This window comes from Morus notabilis, unplaced genomic scaffold, assembly GCF_000414095.1.
Source record: "Morus notabilis unplaced genomic scaffold, ASM41409v2 Scaffold73, whole genome shotgun sequence".
Taxonomy (NCBI): domain Eukaryota; kingdom Viridiplantae; phylum Streptophyta; class Magnoliopsida; order Rosales; family Moraceae; genus Morus; species Morus notabilis.
The window spans coordinates 35,575-55,689 of NW_010358777.1; the positions used below are offsets into that span (position 1 = coordinate 35,575).

At 34.1% G+C, this 20,115-nt stretch overlaps 3 protein-coding genes across 5 annotated transcripts in view; 2 read left to right on the top strand and 1 right to left on the bottom strand.

Moving 5' to 3' along the window:
• Nucleotides 1-2,129: 2,129 nt before the first annotated feature.
• Nucleotides 2,130-5,653, top strand: LOC21409075 (erlin-1). The gene is made up of 9 exons (XM_024162528.1): nt 2,130-2,498; nt 3,284-3,404; nt 3,477-3,544; nt 3,638-3,697; nt 3,794-3,952; nt 4,365-4,511; nt 4,819-5,033; nt 5,130-5,238; nt 5,313-5,653. The coding sequence occupies exons 1-9, from the start codon at nt 2,355-2,357 to the stop codon at nt 5,406-5,408; spliced, it is 1,119 nt and encodes a 372-aa protein (XP_024018296.1). The 5' UTR covers nt 2,130-2,354; the 3' UTR covers nt 5,409-5,653.
• Nucleotides 5,654-10,692: 5,039 nt separating this feature from the next.
• Nucleotides 10,693-14,359, top strand: LOC21409076 (ureide permease 1). Of its 3 annotated transcripts, none has more exons than XM_024162483.1 (8): nt 10,693-10,829; nt 11,635-11,928; nt 12,029-12,167; nt 12,310-12,484; nt 12,989-13,020; nt 13,128-13,219; nt 13,307-13,681; nt 13,947-14,359. In XM_024162483.1, the coding sequence occupies exons 1-8, from the start codon at nt 10,725-10,727 to the stop codon at nt 14,097-14,099; spliced, it is 1,365 nt and encodes a 454-aa protein (XP_024018251.1). In that variant the 5' UTR covers nt 10,693-10,724; the 3' UTR covers nt 14,100-14,359. The 3 variants fall into 3 exon arrangements, with proteins under 3 accessions (XP_024018251.1, XP_024018252.1, XP_024018253.1); XM_024162484.1 differs by having other exon boundaries at nt 13,131-13,219; XM_024162485.1 differs by lacking the exon at nt 10,693-10,829 and adding an exon at nt 10,874-11,136.
• A 3,256-nt stretch (nt 14,360-17,615) lies between these two features.
• LOC21409077 (protein root UVB sensitive 3) overlaps nt 17,616-20,115 on the bottom strand; it is a 5,146-nt gene continuing 2,646 nt past the window's right edge. The window contains 7 exon segments of the mRNA XM_024162526.1: nt 17,616-18,036; nt 18,523-18,710; nt 18,804-18,844; nt 19,129-19,267; nt 19,409-19,501; nt 19,876-20,005; nt 20,095-20,115. The exon segment at nt 20,095-20,115 is cut by the window's right edge and continues 62 nt beyond it. Of these exon segments, the coding sequence (XP_024018294.1) occupies nt 17,938-18,036; nt 18,523-18,710; nt 18,804-18,844; nt 19,129-19,267; nt 19,409-19,501; nt 19,876-20,005; nt 20,095-20,115 (711 nt within the window). The 3' untranslated portion in view covers nt 17,616-17,937.

Below are 20,115 nucleotides of genomic sequence, written 5' to 3' on the forward strand. Positions count from 1 at the left end.
TGTACAGCGTGTCCAAGAGATTTGACATAATTTTAGAATCTGACACAAAAGCATGGTTAGGAGAATGTAAACCAGACACGATAGTGAGATAGTGTGCTAATAGTAGGTGTGGCCGTTCACCACCCCTGGGTGTGAACCCAAAAGGTAAAAGAGTGGAGAGGTGATGACGCTCTCCGGGGTTGAGACTCCTTAAGGTTACTGTACAATGGTTGTGTGTTGGTGAGGGCTTGGAACGACAGTTCACCCTTGCCTGTAATTCGAGAACTGATTTGGTAGGGATGTCGAGATAGAGCTCCTTGCTACCAGTGTCTCCGAATCACCGCGCCCTTCGGAGGTTTTTCGTCACGAGCGTACGGATTGGGTTAGCTCACCGACACTGATCATCTGACTCATTATACATAAAACATAAAAACTACTAACCATGCAGCTTTAATCCGGTAAAATAAATAAAACTAAAAGTGAGTAATAGTTCTCCTACTGAGCATTCCCTGCTCACCCCTTTTCTCTTTTTATTCCCAGGCGGTGTACAGTGTAATCTTTCGGATGAGGAGTAGATGTCTCACAGTGCGCAACGTATTGGAGACTTATCCCTTCTTTCAGTATTCTTCTTCAGTTATGTAAGATGCTGACTGGGTTGTTTTCGACATGGATGTGACTGATGATGGTTTGATCATTTAAGTATTTTATTTGGTGCTACATTGTACTATGGATTTCTAGTTTTATTTTGTTTTGTCGATTTGTGATTTTTAATTATGAGTTTTTCGTTAAAAGTCTCATGGGCACTTGTCGTTTATATTTTGAGAGTTATATTTTATTTTTATTTTCGTTTGCCTATCGTATTTCTAATCTTATTGCATAACCGCCACCTAGGGGTGTTACAGTATGTGAGTTGTTATTTTTATATTAGTGGATGTTTAAAATATTACTATGTAAATAAATGAAAGACATCTACTAATAAAAAGATGTCAACTCGCATGCCACATCAGTTGGTATACAAAAATTAAGATTTGAATTGGTGTATCTAACATTACTCATTATAAATAGGTTACTTTTCTATATATGTTTTGCTTAGAAATTCAGACGCCCTCTTATAATGAAAACTAGTGATTTCCAATGAAATTTTGAAAATAAATTTTAATTGTTTTGTTCTGTTATTTTTCAAACTATATTGCTTACAATAGGAAAAATTCATTAAAAGACATTCATGCTATATTGCACTCATACAAGTCCTGAGAAGGTTAATACTTGGGGCCAGAGGAGGGGGTTAAATGTATATGAGACACTATATATATATAGATAAACATTAATCTATACATTTAAACATTAATACAGATATTTATTCAAAAAATAGCAGTATATATAGGCTTTTTTTTATTATACTCTCCGATGTCGATATTCCCTGTAATAATTGTCATATTATCAACTACATGTTAAATTGGAAGGAATAAAACCTATAATATTATATATATATATATATATATATATCAAAACATGGAATTTGAGGTAATTAGATAGTTATTGTTGGTTTCTGCCACTCTTTCTATGCGAATAATAGGAAATTGTAAGTTGACGCACTTATAACCTGCTATAGGTTTGATTTCTTATTCTATCAGCAACAAACAAGGGAAAAGGAGAAGAATACTGAAAAATCAAAAGATTACAGAATGTGCATTTAATATCATCGCAATTTCCATTGTATTATGTATAATAGTACAAGCACATTGGAAAGACATTTTTCTATAATCATCAATCCCTGAAATTTCCTGAAATTATGCCGAAAATGTCACACCATGTACATGTTTCAGCACCTAACTACCTAAGGAAAGCTAAAGTTAGAGTGAAAAATTTCCAAGGAGTTCTTTCAGATAAATAATATTGGTAATGCATGTGTTTGAACGAACTATTAATAAAATATATTCATAGTTTGGAAATGCTAAATTGTAAGGAATTTTCTCGTGATTTTACATGAAAATTGCGCTATATATAGTACATCTGATAGAGTCAATTTATAAACGTTAAATTTAATTAAAATTATAATATATTAAAAAAATATGCATAGAGACAACTTCTAGTATATATATAATAAATTTAACAATTGATAGTTTGTTTTTGTTAGTGCTATCGGAGAAATTGCTTATAAGAACTCCTTATAAGTACCCTGCCCAAAATTCATTCTAACTCATGCCTCTTTATTTAAAAAGCAGTCTGTAGCATTGAGTAAAAATAAAATAAAAAAATAAAAAATAAAAAGATCTTAGCCTCTTACCGCCAAAGCGTACTGCAAAAGCGCCAAGCACTATATAACATATATTGAAACTGCAGTCAGAGATCCGATCCTTTCCGTACAATCTCCCATGAATCACGAGCAAGAGCAACAGCAACTGCCCAGGCCTCCGGCAACGACTCCGACTCCGACTCCGTCGCCGGCGCCGGTCACTAGTGGCGAGTCATCGTCTGGTCTTGCAGTATTCATGCTATTCATCGGTGTTTTCGCCGTGGTAAGAACCTCCATCGCAGTTTCCGTTTGGATTTTGCTTTTTGTCTGAATCGGCAATTTCATCGATCAGTTCAATCTACCGCTTTTTCGTTTCCATTTGGTTCTGTTTTCGGATATTGTGTTACTCCGATTGATCTTTGTTATGTCGGTTTCCGTTTTCGATTACGTTCGTTTTTTTTCCGAATATCAACCTGCTTGCGTTAAAATCTAGGGTTATTAACTTTTTTCCCCTAAATCATCCTTTTCTTAATGCGTTCCTCATTTAGAAACTTACATTGATTGCCATCTCATAGATACTTAATTTTTCTCGTTTATTGAATAATAGATTTCATCTAATTCAATGTTTTTCTACGTTATACAGTTTCTGCTCTCGTGTTGTTAATTTCTATGAATATACTTCTAAGTATACTTTTGTGCTCCACTATATTCTCCATTAAAGAGTTCTCCATTTTTGCTTAAGAATCAAATTTGTGCATGTTTTCCAGGCTTCATTGGTGTGAATATACTTTTGCTTTAATTTCTTATTCATTACATTCTAGACTTTTTTTTTGTTTGCTTTTAGAACTCGGCTTTGCTGTTAGAAGCTTGAAATTGTTCAAAGAATATTTCTAGAATTTGTTTTGTTTGCTTTTAGAACTCGGCTTTGGTATTAGAAGCTCTGAAATTGTTCAAAGAATATTGAGTCCTATTTGATGAATTTTCCATGGTTCGTCAAAAGATTATAGCAAAGTTGACAATATAGGAATTCCTTGAATCATTGCTAAATGGATATCTTGATAAATATAGATAGCGATGTCATCGACCTTAAGTGGTAGTAATAGCTTAGCCATTTTGCACCAAGTCCCAGAAGGTCATGTTGGGGTGTATTGGAGAGGAGGTGCCCTTCTGAAGACAATTACCGATCCAGGTACTTTTCTCATTCTTCTGAGTTTGCAAACGATTGTTTCTTGGCATACATGTGCTCATGTAGTATCTTCAGGTTTTCATGTCAAGATGCCTTTGATAACCCAGTATGAGCCTGTTCAAGTAACCATTCAGACAGATCAAGTAAAGTTGCTTCTCAAGTCCTTGAATTCATAGACTTTTGATTTCAGAATGTTAATACTTTTATATTTCTCAAAAAAATAAAAAAAAATGCAGGTGAGGGATATTCCTTGTGGTACCAAAGGAGGTGTCATGATCACTTTCGAGAAGATAGAGGTATGCCTGTCAGGTTTTACTCCTTTTCTGACAAGAAGTCTGACCGAGGTTTTAACATTTTCTCTCTTTAAGTACTGATTGGAATGCTTTCTTCAGGTTGTTAACCGGCTTCGTAAGGATTACGTACATGAGACACTCTTAAATTACGGGGTGAACTACGACAACACATGGATATATGACAAAATTCATCATGAGATTAATCAGTTCTGCAGCTCTCATACTCTTCAAGATGTCTATATTGATGTATTCGATCAGGCAAGGAAAACTGCTCACTGAAGATTGTTTATGAGTATTATGATGATAATGTGGACATTTACTTTGACATTTACAACAGACGCATCTTTCTCACTGTAGATAGTCACCGAGTAAACAATTCCTTTTCTTTTGTTTTATTGTCTCCTTTGGAGGCTAGCAAGTTTATGTTAGTTTAATTTTGAAAACATTAAAATTTTCTTCCCTTATCATGTCTTCTGGTGTTCTCTGTGTACAAAGGGGCAGTAAGGTGTGTGCTGTTATATACACGTGTAAAGCTTCCGACTTTTGTGATACTCTTACTTCCTTTTGTGAAACTGCGCTTTTTCTTTGATATGAAAAATTCCTTTTAATTGTTTGAAATCTTTCCTTGACAAAGATTTAGACTGACAAATGGTGCATGCAATATTGCCAGATTGATGAAAAGATGAAAGATGCTCTTCAGGGTGATTGCACGCGTTATGCTCCAGGTATTGAAATAATTAGCGTTCGCGTCACAAAGCCAACTATACCAGAGAGTATAAGACGAAATTTTGTACAAATGGAGGAAGAACGTACCAAGGTACATTTGTTTTTTAAAAAAGGAAAGAAGAATTTTATTTATATTTCATATAGTTCCAGTTCCAACTTTATGAATATACATATTTCAAAATTCAAAGTTGCCTCTTGGACTATTGCATTCCCAAATTAGACCAGTGAGCTTAAGTCCCATGGGAGTTTCAATTTTATTTTTCCATTGGTTTCAATGTTAAATGTAGAATATATATGTTATCCCACAAAGAAAGGATAATTGGACATACCATTAACCTTTGCCTACAGTTGCGAACCAATAATGTCATTTCTTGATCTGTGTTGGTTTGACCATATAGGTTTTGATTGCTATAGAGAGACAGAGAGTGGTTGAGAAAGAGTCCGAGACCACGAAGAAGATGGCTATTAGCGAGGCTGAGAAGAATGCTGGTGTCAGTAAGATTCTCATGGAACAAAAGTTGATGGAAAAGGAAAGTGCTCGGAAGCAGCAAGAAATTGAGAACCGGATGTATCTAGCTCGGGAAAAGAGCCTTGCAGATGCGGACTTTTACCGGTGATAATTGCGTTCTTTTTTGTTGTTGTTTGGTGATAGCATATGAATAGGAAGTATGATATAAATAACTAATGGTATTACCCATCCTAATTACAGAGTAATCAAAGAAGCAGAAGCAAACAAGTTGAAGCTTACGCCACAATTTCTTGAGCTTAGATTTATTGAAGCTATAGCAAATAATACCAAAATTTTCTTTGGAGAAAAGGTTTTGATGCTCCCTCCTGTCCTCTCTCTCTCTCTCTCTCTCCCCAAGATTAACTGAATAGCTTTGCTTTGCAGGTGCCCAATATGGTCTTTGATCAACGATTGTTGGGGAACTACCTACAAGAATTTTCCAGAAAGCTGTCTAAAGAACGTAACATAGAAGTTGCTTAATCTCTTCATGTCTGTTGAGTACAGTTAAGTTTTTCAATGGTCAATCTCTCGGCTTGTTTTTTGGTGGCAAATTGGCAATCATAGAATGAACTTGTGTGAGAATGTAATGTTTGTCAAGTTGAATATCCGTATGATGTATTTCTCCTGTGCTTTTGATTAGCCAAACTTTGTCTATGTTTTGTTTTCGTTTCTTAAATTCTGTCTCATATAGTTTTGTAAACAATTATTTGAAAATAGCTCCATTTGCACGAGTATTTGAATCTTTTACCTCATTAGTCGTCTATATTATTTATCGTCTTCAAACCGGTCCACCGTTGAACAGTAGCGGAACAAGATGAGAACCAGTGCCATCTCGTCGAAAAGGTTGAGATGAAGATGGTGCACTCGAGTCATGGATTGAGCCACTGAGGAAACGTTGGTTTAGAGGTGAATTTGGAAGTTGTTTGAGGGACTTGATCTACATTTTGAGTAAATTGCACTCACCTTCATTTGCATGTTGCATCCCCATATTTTAATTGTAGCATTTAGACCTTAAATTTTACAATCCTTAACAATATGCCAATGCGGTCCAATCAATAACGGGCATAAAATAATGTTGAACTTAAAAAGTTTCAGGGTGGAACTTGAAAACGAAAAATTTGCGGGATGCATTTGTGTAAAAATCTTGAAAATTATGGTTCATTTATTGATGTATGTTGACTATTAAATTAGAACTGCAGCAAATTTTTAAATATAGGATCGGTGACAATAAACCTAGAGCAATAACATCTAGAAACGACAACCACAAAGAAACTTTGAAAACGACATGAAGTCAAATACGCAAATTACATGAAAAGCAGCAAAGAGTCAACGACCTTAACAACATCAATTTAAAAACGACACAAAATAGACTAGAACACATGAAGCAACGTGAAAACTGAACCTGGAAAAATGACAACCACCTTCAAAAGGCAAGAAAAAAAAAACCTTCAAAGTACGACACAGTCATCATAGTTAACACTTAACATGAAACGACAACATAAACGACAGCAATCTCGAAACAATATTGAACGCGACAACCATATAAAAAAAACGTCAACCTCAAAAACGACAACAATATTCAAACAATAATAATTATTAAAAAAAATATTTTAGGAAAACATATCAACTAGAAAACGAGAAAAGCTTTCAAAAAAAAAAAAAAGAAAGAAAAGCATAGAAAAGAAACTGAAATCAAAACGGAAAAATGAGACGACATAAGTCTGAACTGTTAAAAGACCATAAAAAAAAGAAACCTTATAAAAACGACACAACACAAACATCAACCTCAACTATTGGAAAGAACATAAAAAGCGGAAAACATATAAGAAAGACACAACATAAACATCAACCTCAAAAATCAGCAACTATCTCTATCTCCAAGTAAAAGAAAACGAACAACCTAGAAATATGACAATATAAAACGACACGGACAAACATCAACTTAAAAAACCAACGATCATTTTCAACCAATAAAATGTTCAGAGAACAACATAAGCCTGTGAAAAAGAAAAAAGCATATAAAAATGACGCTAATGCATGAAAAAAGACAGAAAAGTAAATAACGACAACATGAAAAGGAAAAAAAGAAAAAAGAACACATCAAACGACACAACATAAACTCCAACGTTAAGAAACGACAACAACATCCAAACCACAAAAACTTGAATTGACATCAATCCAAAACAAAACAACAGAAATGACACCACCAATATCGACAAACATAAACGAGAACACTCTGAAACCAACATTAAAGGACGACACACCATAAACGTAAACCCGACAATCAAAAAACAGAAGGTACAAAAATATTAAAACGACACGCACCCCACAACCCAAAAAAACTGTAATCAGGAGTCATTAGTTTGTGCAGTTACAAAATAGGCGTTATTACTAGGCAAAATGATAATGATAATAACAACAATAACAAAAAAGGCATTCTAGATTAGGAAAAGATGTATATTGTTGTGGGGTAAAATCTTAAACCCCACATGAGGTAATAGCTGTGTGCCACGTGGCGCGATTAAAGCATACAAAATTGAGACCAAAAGGTATGGAGTGGTAGTAGAGCGCACTTTATGGACGCTAACCCTTAACGATTAAATAACTCCGTTGAAGGGGTCGACTAGAGGGAACAAATGTCACGACACGGAGACGAATGCTTTACTGGCCATGAGCGAAGACTGCTTTGAAAGAGCTAAAGGCGACGAACTCACCCACGTCTAGACTGAAGTACAACTGTACAAAGATTTGACGTGCATTAAATGCATGCAAAGTAGGTGGTGAAGTCGGTGGAGAAAGTCAGGCAGACTGGCTGAAATCTTGGTGATCAGAGACTACTGTTCCGGAGTATGATGAAGATAGCACGAGATTTGATTAAATAATTGATAATTGGCAGAAGCAACATGATGTATATATGCAAGGAGAATGGCCTGAGAGGGATTCAGATTCTTGAACACCTCTCTCCTCATAATTTATAATTTCTACCAAGAATATTAAAAAACCCTCTCAGTGGACGTAGCTCTATATTAGAGTAAACCACTATAATTACCGGTGTTATTCTTCTTTTGAGTCCACGAATCTTATCCCTAATCAATTCATAAATCACCAAAAAACTCGTTATAAATTTATTGACTAATTTTAACCGTCAACATATATCAATCCGAAACTATTGAATTTCCTAAAATGTTTGGAATTTAATTGTTTTGTCAGTTCTATAGTTAGATGATGTTTTTAATTAGGAGCATTTAGTATTGTATGGATAGATTTGTCAAATTTCCTTAAAAATACAATTAATGACCAAACTTTAGTACAGACGTTAATGTTTTTACTAGCTCAGAATATTCGGTCAAGTTTACACCTGTCACCCAATTTGTGTGAGAAGCTAACTTCTCAACTTAAATAACTATGGACCAGAAAATAATTATGAGAGTAACTCGTATTTTTTTTTCTTTTTTGAATTTAAAATGAGAGATTTAAATTCTACACCTTAAAATGAAGTTACAAGTGCATCAAATTTTAAATTTACTTTGCGTGTGACCTTCCGTAAATAAACCGTTAAAAAATATCATTAAACAATGACTGTGACATGATTTTTTTTAAATGCAGACCTTTTTTATTTACCTCATTGGGCCCGAAGAAAAAAAAAAGGTGTGAATTTAAATATCTAATTACCTCTGCCATATGATTTTTTCTTAAGTCTTTATTTATTTTACAACTCAAATCACAACTTATATTTTATTATTACAGTAATTTTTTTTACAAAAATTTAAATTTAATTTTTTTATTACAGTATTTTTCTTTCACATACACAACTCAAATCATAATTCAAATTATAAATTGAGTTCTGAAATGAACATATCCTAAAAAAAATATAAACCAAAACTATGGTATATTTTTTGGTAAACCAGACATCGCCACATTTACATGGGGATAATGTATAATAGTTTCCCACGCATGCCTCGTTTACTTCGCAGATTCGAGTTTTTAATTTGAGCTGAGATGTGATATTTTCTGAAAGCTTTTCACTGTAGCAGAAAAAATTAAATGTGATATTTTTTGAGAGCTTTTTACTATAAAAATCTAAAACTGAAAACTCAAATCGGTAAAATGAACGAGACCTTAATCATTTCTATTTAAAAAGTAGTTTTGACAAATTACCATAAATCTTGTATAAGACATATTGCTTCCATGAGTATTTACTATTATCGTTATTGGATTATTTTCATAAATGCTCATAAAGTACATATCATGTTTTAAAATAGAAAAGAGAGTGTTTCAATTACAGCTTATGGTTAGTGAGTTACTATAGTGTTGTTCTTTTAGAGTGTAACTTGAGTGTAGTTTTTGAGTTGAATTTGAGTTATAACTTGAGTTGAAGTTGTAACTCGAATAAAGTTAAGTAAAATTGAAACTTAAAAGAACGTGAACTTAAATAAAATTTAAATTTAAATTGTCTTTTTTTAAAATTTTTTTAGGCAAAAGAACATGCCTTGTATTATCGTGAAGGCGGACGAAATACCCTCCGATTATTTAAAATGATTCAAAACACTCAATTTATACAAAATAGGTCAAAATACTCCCTAACGGAACGCTTTACATGCTACTCATTTGAAAACATAAAACATAACCGGCCTCCACCCCCAACGGCATAGTCCCTTTTCTAGCGACGATCAAGTCGCTTGCCTCCACAGTCCAGTGCACCGACAAGATGTTGAACACAGTCAAGAGGCATTCCCTCAGACTTAATCTTCTTTACGGCGTCGTCCTTGGGGAGTCCAGATTTGGCCATTGATGACAGCGCAGAGCTCTGATGATTCTAAGGAGTCGAGGAAGTGAAGGAGGGAGGAAGAGTGATTTTTTTTTTCTTTTACAGATCCCGTTTGTTTTTTCTTTTGCAGATATGGTTTGTGTTTTCGTTTACAGATCTGGTCCTTTTTTTTTTTTTTTTTTAAGATTTGGTTTGTTTAATTGTGCATTTCTAAATTTTGAGATGTTTAAATGAGGTTAATTTGATTTTTTTTTTATTTTTGTTTAAAAATTGGATCTGTTGTTCTTATTGTTAGATATTTCAGCCTATGGATTTTGGTTTGTATGAGAGGTGAAGGCGAAGAAGACGAGACTTTTTTTTTTGTTCTTTTGCGGGGTTTTTTAAAAATAATTAGTTGATTTCAATTCTATAGGTCTGTATGAGAAGTGAGAGGGAAGAAGACGATGTTTTTTTTTTTTTTGAATTGATAATTATATTCCTAATCATTTATTTTTAATTAAATTTAAGATGTTTTATGTTTTAATATGAGTGCCATGTCAGCGTTCTATTAGGGTTATAGATGGAAGTAGATGAAGGGGTTGTCTCGTTCACTTCGCTGATTCGAGTTTAGAATTTAAGTTAAGACGTGATTTTATGTGAGAGTTTTTTACTGTAATAAAAAAGTTAGATGTAATTGTTTGTGAGAACTTTTTACTGTAGAAAAATTTGAATTCTAAACTCAAATTAGCGAAGTGAATTAACTTATTTTTTATAAATTGAAAATGTTTTGAACCATTTTAAAATATTAGGGTGTATTTTAAAACAAAATATATATTTTAGGAGAAAATAATTCAATTATTATTTTATTATGTCAAAAGTCCTCAAATAAAACCTAATCTATACGTGTGTTCAAATTTTCAAGAGGCTACAATAAGCGAAGAAAGTCACATCAATCTCTCGTGAGATATTTGACTTAAAACTACCAGTAAAAACCAATCGTTAACAAGTGAAGTGGATTCCTAAAAAACCAAAAAACAGAATTTAATGTGATGACGGCCCAAGTTACGTGGGGGGTTGAAAAAGAGTATCGAATGGTACGCGGAACAAGCAAATCAAAGCTGGATCTGAAAGAATCCCAATTCAAGATTCCACCAGTTAAGCAAAACCCATTTAACAAAATTATTGGAATCCATTTGGTAGTTATCACAAAACTCTCGTCAACGCTTTATATCTCGGAACCTTTTTCTGTTATGGCTTTTGGGTTTCCCTCAGTTTCATGATCTGCTTCTACTCACAAAAAAAAAAGTACTTTTTTTTTGTGCTGTAAAGAGAGTGTTTAAAAAGTTCCAAACTTTGATTAAGTGTTGATTTTCACGTGGGACTTGGAAGTGTGGCCTACTTGCGTATTTTTCATTTTCCATTGTGGGGTTCCAACGATTTTTGGGTTGATCACTTTAAAAGGTATTCTGTTCTTCTGTTTGTTTGTTTCTTTTTTCTGATAATTTATTATGTCCTACGTATGTCGTTGAACACTTTAAAAGGTTTTCTGTTCTTTTGTTTTCTAACTATAACTTTATTCTTTGTTTGGGGTTGATTCTGAGTAAAGGATTTTGCTTTGTTATGGTATGTATTTGTTGTTCTGTAGAATGTGAATCCCCAACTTTTGGGAGCTTGTTTTGTTGTGCCAATCTGACGTCTCTTTTTATGATTGATTGGATATTCACTATTTTGCTGATAATGTTTGCATTGAAGACTTTTCACCCAATTATTCACATGTTAATGGTTTCTAGTATTATTCCTTATTTTCTCGAATGTAATATGGAAACCCAATAATGTTCTAAATTTTGTTTTATTTTTTATTTTACTATTATTATCATATATATATATATATTTTTTTTTTGTACAAGTTCAATTGATGGAGATGTGTTAACATTATTGTGTTTTTTCCTCCTTTTGCAGGATCTTTTTGATACAATCTTCTTCAGTACTTTACCACAAACTGAGAGTGGGCTGAGAATGTATCTGGTGGAGAGCAAAGGAGGCGCCGTAGCCTGTATGCTTCTTGCCCTCTTCTTCTTGGGCACATGGCCTGCCATCTTGACCCTTTTGGAAAGAAGAGGCAGGCTGCCTCAGCACACCTACCTTGATTACTCCATCACCAATCTCTTGGCCGCTGTGCTCATCGCGTTTACGTTCGGCCAGATTGGCGAGAGCACGCCTGACAAGCCCAATTTCCTAACCCAACTCTCTCAGGTCAGTTTCCAATCACTCCTTTTTGAGTTTCTAATTTGAATTTTTTTTTTTTTTTTGGATGGTGTTTTGTTTCCTTGTGTAATTGGGTGATTTGGGGCAGTACAATTGGCCATCTGTGATGTTTGCAATGGGAGGAGGGGTGGTCCTTAGCCTTGGAAATCTCTCCACTCAGTATGCTTGGGCTTTTGTTGGTTTATCAGTTACTGAAGTGATCACTTCAAGCGTAACAGTTGTCATAGGTTCCTCTCACTCTTAAAAATATATCTATACTTATATCATTTTAAGCTTCTGTGTTTTTTTTTCTATTGATGCCAGTTCTTTTTTGGATGTCTATGTCAAGTTTTGTACTAGTGAGTTACTGAATTTCTGGTTCTGTAACAGGAACAACCTTGAACTACTTTTTGGATGATAAAATTAATAGAGCTGAGATCCTTTTCCCTGGGGTTGGTTGCTTCTTGATCGCGGTGTGTCTTGCCTCTGCCGTCCACCCATCAAATGCAGCTGATAATAAAGCAAAGCTTCAAAATTTGGCATCTGAACAGAAGGAAGGGGAAACGTATGATTCTTTTGTTTATATTTGTTCATTAAGAAGTAATGGTTAGAGGAGAAATGTTTGTTCTTCTGGTTTCACTTTTGATTTATTTTTGGGTGATGGAATCTTGAGTCCAACAAAAGTTGGTCATATTTTCCATAGATTTCTTTTCATTTTCCTGTTTCCTCTTTACTCTTCACATGATAAAAAAAAAAAAAACAAAAGTATCAATGATACTGAGTGGTGCATATTTCATTACATTTTTATGTTTGACGTGCCATGTTCTCCACTGACATTGAGGAGAACCATTTGAACTCTAATTAAGAAAAGATGGTAATCATGTCTCACAAAATACTACACCATAATCTGAGTCTATTCCTCTACTTAGTATTTACTTTTCATTGTGATTTGTGATAGTTGTTTAACTAATTTTCATCCATTTTAAAAAACTTTCTAGTGATATCTTACATCCTATCCGTGCCATGATTTTTGGATATTGATGCTCTTTCCAAATTTGATTTTCGACAGAGATTTACAAGTCTCTACATTTGCAGAAAAGGGTAAGATTCTCTCTGGACCTCTAATCTTCTTTACTATATAGCCATGGTTTTATAAACTAGTAGGTCTTATCTTTTCCCTCAACATTGGCCATTCTCATTTGGGTTAGAAGATCTGGAATATGGCACGGTCTCTTCCACGAAGGCAAAACATGGGACCGCAGAGTTCCTTGTGCAGCTTGAGAAAAGGAGAGCAATTAAAGTTGGTTCCCAATTCATTCACTGATCTCTCTCTTTTAACATTATTTGTTAATCTCGATCAATAAAGTGATCATGATTTTCTCTGCAGGTGTTTGGGAAAAGCACTTTCATTGGACTGGCCATAACCTTCTTTGCCGGTGTTTGCTTCTCTCTCTTCTCACCAGCATTCAACTTGGCAACAAATGATCAATGGCACACCTTGAACGATGGGGTTCCTCACTTGGTCGTCTACACGGCATTCTTTTACTTCTCGGTGTCTTGTTTCGTCCTTGCCATCATCCTCAACATCACCTTCCTTTACTACCCTGTGCTTAACTTACCAAAAACATCATTCAAGGCTTATCTAAATGACTGGAATGGCAGAGGCTGGGCTTTTTTGGCTGGCCTTCTCTGCGGGTTCGGCAATGGGCTCCAGTTCATGGGAGGGCAAGCCGCAGGCTATGCCGCGGCAGACGCTGTTCAGGTTGGCTTGGATACAGTACACATCCCTTGTCCAGTTTTTCCGCCTTATTTCACGTCCTATTAGCTCATTAGACTACTGCAATAATGTTGTTCGGATGAGAAATGAGACAAGTAAATTGGGTAGAGGATTTGGATTCGAACTCAAACACATAATTCTCGCGTGGGTAAACTCGTTTATGCGAGTTTGGAATGAAATAAATTCTTGTTCACTACTAATTTGGGGTTTTATTTTTTATTTTTTTTTTTTTTGGGTGTGGTAATGGCAGGCACTTCCACTTGTGAGCACTTTTTGGGGGATTCTTCTGTTTGGAGAGTACAGAAAATCGTCAAGAAGAACATGCATATTGCTGATCAGCATGTTGTCTATGTTTATTGTTGCTGTTGGTGTTCTCATGGCATCATCAGGGCATCGTAAATAAGTACATACAGCTGCAAACAAGTCTGTACTTTTCCTTTTCTGGGTTCAAGGCATTAAAGCTCATATGCTGAAAAGAGCAGGCATTTACCGCAAGGGTGAAGGGATAAGTTGCCAAACAGTCGCATCAAGATGCCTTTTTTTTTTTTTCAAACTTTCTGGATGATTTTGTGCAGATATGTGGATTTAGAACATTTGCATTTTTATTTAAAAAAAAAAAAAAAAAAAAAAACAAACAACAACAACAACATTGCATTTTTGTCCATGTTATTATTATGGAATAGTATTAGAGGCTAGTCCTTTTGATGTTAACTTTTCTTCAAGAAAAAGTAGGGGAAGCACTTCAAAAAAAAAAAAAAGTAGGCAAAAATTTATTAAAAACAAGTAAACCAAATTAAAAAAAAAAAAAAAAAAAACATGTCAATGCTCAAGGCATGATGTGTTCACGTGGAATGTCACGACCTCAAAGATGAGACCGTAATTATTAGAAGAATTAAATTTAATTAAACGAGATTAATTAACAACTTAATTAAAATGGATTGATTAACGAAAACTATGAAAATAAGTACATAAATATTAAAATATATTGCTCCAGAGTCTTTCTTTTTACAAATAATATTTAAAACAGTTTATCGATCTAAGAAAAATAGTACAATTCTGGAACAATGTCGACTAATACAGTTTATATACAAAAATACTGTACATTTAAGAATTTAAAAATTGTAAATTACCACTTCGAATCTCGCGCGTTCAAAGTACACGAACCACTTCTAAGCCGGAGCCTTCAATCCATTGGCATCTACTTACCATGCTGTAAAGCTAAACCGTTAACTTTGAGGAAGTTTAAAACATTGAAAATATACTAGTAAAAGTGAGCAGAAAGCCTAGTAAGATATAATTTTATAAAATTATTTTAATTAAAAATGCTCACAGTCTGAAAACATACACCCGGAACCGAATTCTTCTGAGAAAATATACTTGCATAGTAACAGTCGCAAAATAACTTAATAATGAGCATATTGCAAAGTTATGATATCACCACTAATCAAGAAGTGGCTCAGTAGGATATATTTAGTAAAATTTTATAAAGAAAAGTGCGTACGGTCCGAACATATCATATGGAACCAATCATCCTTTAAAGAAAGGAAATAAATCTTAAAGTTCCAGTTTCATGCATCAACAAATAATTTAATGATAAATTACTTACAGCATCGCTAAGCCATAATTCACCACCGTAGTGGCCCATTCGGGTTTCGGGACCTGCCCCCAAGGATACGATCTCCATATCCCGTTTTCTAGGCCATTAGCGTTTTATCATTTCTAAAATATCTCATTTTAAGAAAATATGTGTTAAAACCTTAATTTAGTTCATTAAGAATTCGATAGCATTATTCATGCTATTTTCTTAAACTAATTTTCTTTATAAAATATATTTCTCAAAACCTCATTTAACACAATGATGGTTTAATAACATAAGTCATGCTATTTTCTCAAAATCATTTTCAAAACGTTTACATAAGCCGAAATCATTTAAAATAAGGCTATTAAGGATATAGATAAGAATATCCTACCTCTCAGATATCAAACTTGTGGCTAGCTTCTCGTTACTCTAGTATCCGCTTTTCTTAAAGCTTCAGTACTTGATATTCTCCACCAGCTTTATCACAAAAGTAACGTTTTAGGATATAATTTTCATTCTTAAAACAAATCAAGTTTAATCATGTCTAATTACTTCCTATTAGTGTGCTTTGACTCAATCTAAGTTTAACAAACAACTTCACAATTCAATTTGGGGTTTTTTAAAATTAAAATTTAGTTTGGTTTCCCCCTTTGAATTTGGACTTAAAAACGAGTTTTTAAAGAAATTTTAACAGCATGCCAACAGAAATATGAAAAATGTCAAATCTGTAATTTAAGTTCAATTTCAAAACAATTCCTCAAGAAATCATTAAAATCAGTTTCCAATCACCTCAACAAGTTCAATATTGAGAACCTCTAAATTCAATCTGATTCCAACAACAATTTGTCTAAATCTAAGCCTTAACTTAAAATTTATTAAATCTAACCAAAATTATAAATTCAAATTCAAGTGTGATTTTTTAGGAAATTTGTATCTTAAATTAATGGGTCTCGTTTTCCCTCTATTTCTCTCTCTCTTTTTGCCTTCTTTGCTTCGGTAGAGACACCGAGAAAGAGAGAGAAGTGAGAGAAAGGGAGAGCAAGAGAGAGAGAAGGACGCCGGTGAAAGGGAGCAGAGGAGAGACCGAGAGAGAAAGAAGAGAAAAAGAAAGAAAGGAGAGAAAGAGAGAGGTGCCGCGGGAAAGGAGAAGAGGGAAAGGAGAAGAAAAAAAAGAAAAGAAAAGAAAAAAAAGAAAAGAAAAAAAAAAGAAGAGAGAGAAAAGGAAAGGAGAGAAAGAAAAAAAAAGATAGAGATAAAGATAAAAAAAAAATTTAAAAATGCACATTAAAAGGTGTTTAAAAGAAAAAGTAAAAGTAAGTACATTTTTAAAATTGAGTATTTAAAATTTTTAATGACATGATTAATTATAAAGAATTATTATTAGGTATATTAATATATCATAATTTATATAATTAAATATGTTTAATTTTTAAGGAGTTATATGGAAACTCTAAATAATGTTGTGTGCAAAATTTATGTTGACGAATCAATGGCATTGTTGCCAAAAGCAATCCGATTTGCCTTCCAACTGATTTGAGAATTGGGGGTGACAAAAGATGATCTCTTTTCCAAGCTGATAGCTTCAGCTGCAATATAAAGAAGAAAAAGTAAGATAAGGAAACAAAAAGAACTGTTCTTACCCGCGTGCGTTTCCATAAAATGAGCATGAACGAATGAATGCAAAATGTCTGCAGCAGTAGACAACCCGATAATTCCATCTGTATAGAAGCTGGATAAAAGTAACCAATAATTTACCATTTTAAATATGGATCCATATGAACAACAACAATAAAGATCAGTAATGAGAAACACAACTACAATGTCCACCTGGAGAATGTGGATAAAATACCTCCAAGCATAAGTCTCAAAAACCACTACAACAATTCCAGTATTGAAAAAAAAAAAAAAAAAAAAAAAAAAAAAAAACAATCCTCATTCGGGCATTTAAAATTCATTGTAATCTTATTATCTCAACAAAGCTTAGTCTTTTCCTTCTTAGAGCACATAAAGGTCTATTACCTGAAAGTAGCACAAATAACAGTGGCTGATTTCTTTCCAACCCCAATAGCACTTAAATACAGCCTCAGACCATTTCACTCACACAAATAGATTTGTTTAGTACTCTCAAATGAACCTTCAGAGCATTGAAAGAGATAAGAGGTAGAGAGATTAAACTGAGGCTTACTTGTGTTGAAATTAGGAATATTAGGAAATTAGTAATGAAACTTCTGTTATTTTATTTTATTAAATTTTGCATGATACATTTCCAAATACAACAGTCGCAACATCAAAATATAATATAGGAACTGAAATTATATATTAAATATAAATAAACTGTGGTAGAAACTAGAAACAGATGTTCTACCTCCTTTTTTTTTTTTTAACACATAATTTTAAACTATGCTAAAACAAAGAAGAGAGAGTGGTCTTAACACAACTTAGACTTGATTTTTTTTTATAAAAAAAAAGAGGAAAAAAAATCTTAAACACTTAAATCTCAAAAGTCCAAACATTAGTTTTCTTGTGGGTCCTCTTGTCTTCACCCTCTTCGACCCTTCTCCTTCATCTCCTCCCTCACTTTCCCTTTTGTGCGTGTGCGTGTGTTCTCCATTGTACGTTATATACACCACATTCAAATGTATGATAATGCACTGCATAGTCCCTAGTCAAGCTTCTCATCTAGTGGCTCATAGCTCCAATTTGCTTTCCAACTGATTGAGGGTGACAAAAGACGTTCTGTTTTCCAACCTGATAACTTCAGCTGCAATGTAAAGGAGAAAAAGAAAGATAAGGAAACAAAAAGTACATACTCGTAACTGTCATCTCTTTCAAACTAGAATCGGAATTGTTAAATTGTGCCTGTCGAGATAAAAAAGGTAGCGGGTTCTCCCAACTAACAGGAACATACTTTAGGGTTCTGTTGAAAATAATTATTCAAAGTTAGGATTTAATTGTTACTTATTGTATTTAGGGGTGTTAGTTAGAATAAAAGATAAGATCCTCCGTGATCTTCTCTTTGGTTTCTGTTTCCTGAATTTTAGGAACAGAACCGTGAGTCTCCTAGATATTTTCTTCTTCCACCGTGTATATATGTGTACTAGTTCTCTGATCTAAATAAGAAAAATAGTTCTCACGTTTTTCTTCACGTTCACATAGCATTTATTTGCTCTTCATTCAAATAATTAGATTCACTTTTTAACTGTTGGATTGTTGCAAATCCAGTAGTAGGAAAAAGCGCTCAAAGTACCTTCTGAAGAAAAACTTCATAATTTCCATCCATCCATGATTGGCTTTCGGTATGCACAGAATTGTTCTTATCCGTGAGAGTTTCCATAACGTGAGCATGGACAAATGACTGCAAAACGTCTGCAGCAGTAGAATCCTTGTGCATAATGACACTGATAATTCCATTCCTTTCTACTAGTAAGTACTTTGCTGAAAAGACCAACAAAGAGAATGAAAAGCAGCAAGAGGTCAGTGGTTGAAATTTCTTCGTTGAGGGTGGTATGAGTTAAGTAAAAAGCTAACCTTTTCTGTAATGAGATCCTGCGTAATGCAACAGGCCCTTCCTGCTCAAAATTAATCAAATTGTCAGTCGACAGAAAATACTATATTAAGCATTAACAAAAAAAAAAAAAAAAAAAAAAACCCAAGTGATGCCCATAATCCTGAATGCTTTGACAGAGAAATAGTGATCCAAATAGTAGGGAGTGTCCTCAACCATGGTTGCAAAAATGCTACAAAGAACATCATTGTTCTTCAAAGAATACATGTTTAGGACGTCAAAAACATCCTAATACTCCAAAGAACCTACATGTATGAGACAAAAAGAAAAACATGCCTAAAAACTCACAGTTCCAGGCGACTAAGTGAAGAGACCCTCACGCCTAAGCGTACTCGCGTATGTATTAGTTTGGAATTCTTTGAGCTCTGTAAAGATGTCCATACGGGTAAAATATGCTCCCTCTTAGATACCTGTTCAGGGGAGAGAACTGGAAGAACATTCAGATGCAGAGCATTAAAGTTATATGCACTGAGGGAATATGCGGTTGATCTCAAGTTAATGACAAACTGGAGCAGCAAAAAAGGATTTTAGGCTTTAGGGACAAATGTTTAAAGGTCAATTGCATTACCTTGGCCAGTCTCCATGAAATGCTGCAAAAGAATTGAGCTCCTTTGAGGGTTCAGTGAATTCAGCGCAAGGCACTGAACAGCCTTGTAGTTCGCTGCATACATGAAAACAATCACATAATCAAATTAATATAAGCCATAGTTTTTGAATCCACATATCACGATCACCTTTGGGTGGAAAAATATATAAAAATTTCCCCGGGAAAGGCTGAAAATAGGATTGTATTTATTTCCCGACATGAAACTATTTCCTTCCTTCCAAACCCATATCCCTCCAGCTGTCCATCCATCTCTTCCTCTCTGATGCAATTATTTCAAACGACCAAAATGAACCCATTGAATTATCAATCTTTTATTCCTCTACATGAACAGGAAAAATCTGGTGGTGCCCGCAGATTCTCTAGATATCAGAGCATTTTTATTGTCTAACTAATATCTCCATATTAGACACGGTAGTAGCAAAACTTACCGTACATATGGAACATGGTGAGAGCCAAAAAAGAAAACCAAATAGCATATGGATTTCCCATAGTAACCCGAGCAAGAAGCATACCCACCGCCATGCCAGACATTGTTGCCAATGTCTCTTGACTTCCTTCCTTTTAGAAAGAAACTTAACGGTCAGTACTGGCAATTTCATACAATATTTCAGGGCTGTCATCCAAGGGTGAGAATATTGTGCAAGTACCTTGGCAGATATATCCGCAGC

Bases quoted from the DNA above. Each gene is read 5' to 3' on its own strand.
- LOC21409075 (XM_024162528.1), top strand. From the start codon at position 2,355: ATGAATCACGAGCAAGAGCAACAGCAACTGCCCAGGCCTCCGGCAACG. The intron at 2,499-3,283 runs GTAAGAACCTCC...TGATAAATATAG, and splicing joins TCATCGGTGTTTTCGCCGTG to ATAGCGATGTCATCGACCTT. The intron at 4,512-4,818 runs GTACATTTGTTT...TTGACCATATAG, and splicing joins TGGAGGAAGAACGTACCAAG to GTTTTGATTGCTATAGAGAG.
- LOC21409076 (XM_024162483.1), top strand. From the start codon at position 10,725: ATGACGGCCCAAGTTACGTGGGGGGTTGAAAAAGAGTATCGAATGGTA. The intron at 12,168-12,309 runs GTTCCTCTCACT...GTTCTGTAACAG, and splicing joins AAGCGTAACAGTTGTCATAG to GAACAACCTTGAACTACTTT. The intron at 13,220-13,306 runs GTTGGTTCCCAA...TTTTCTCTGCAG, and splicing joins AGAAAAGGAGAGCAATTAAA to GTGTTTGGGAAAAGCACTTT.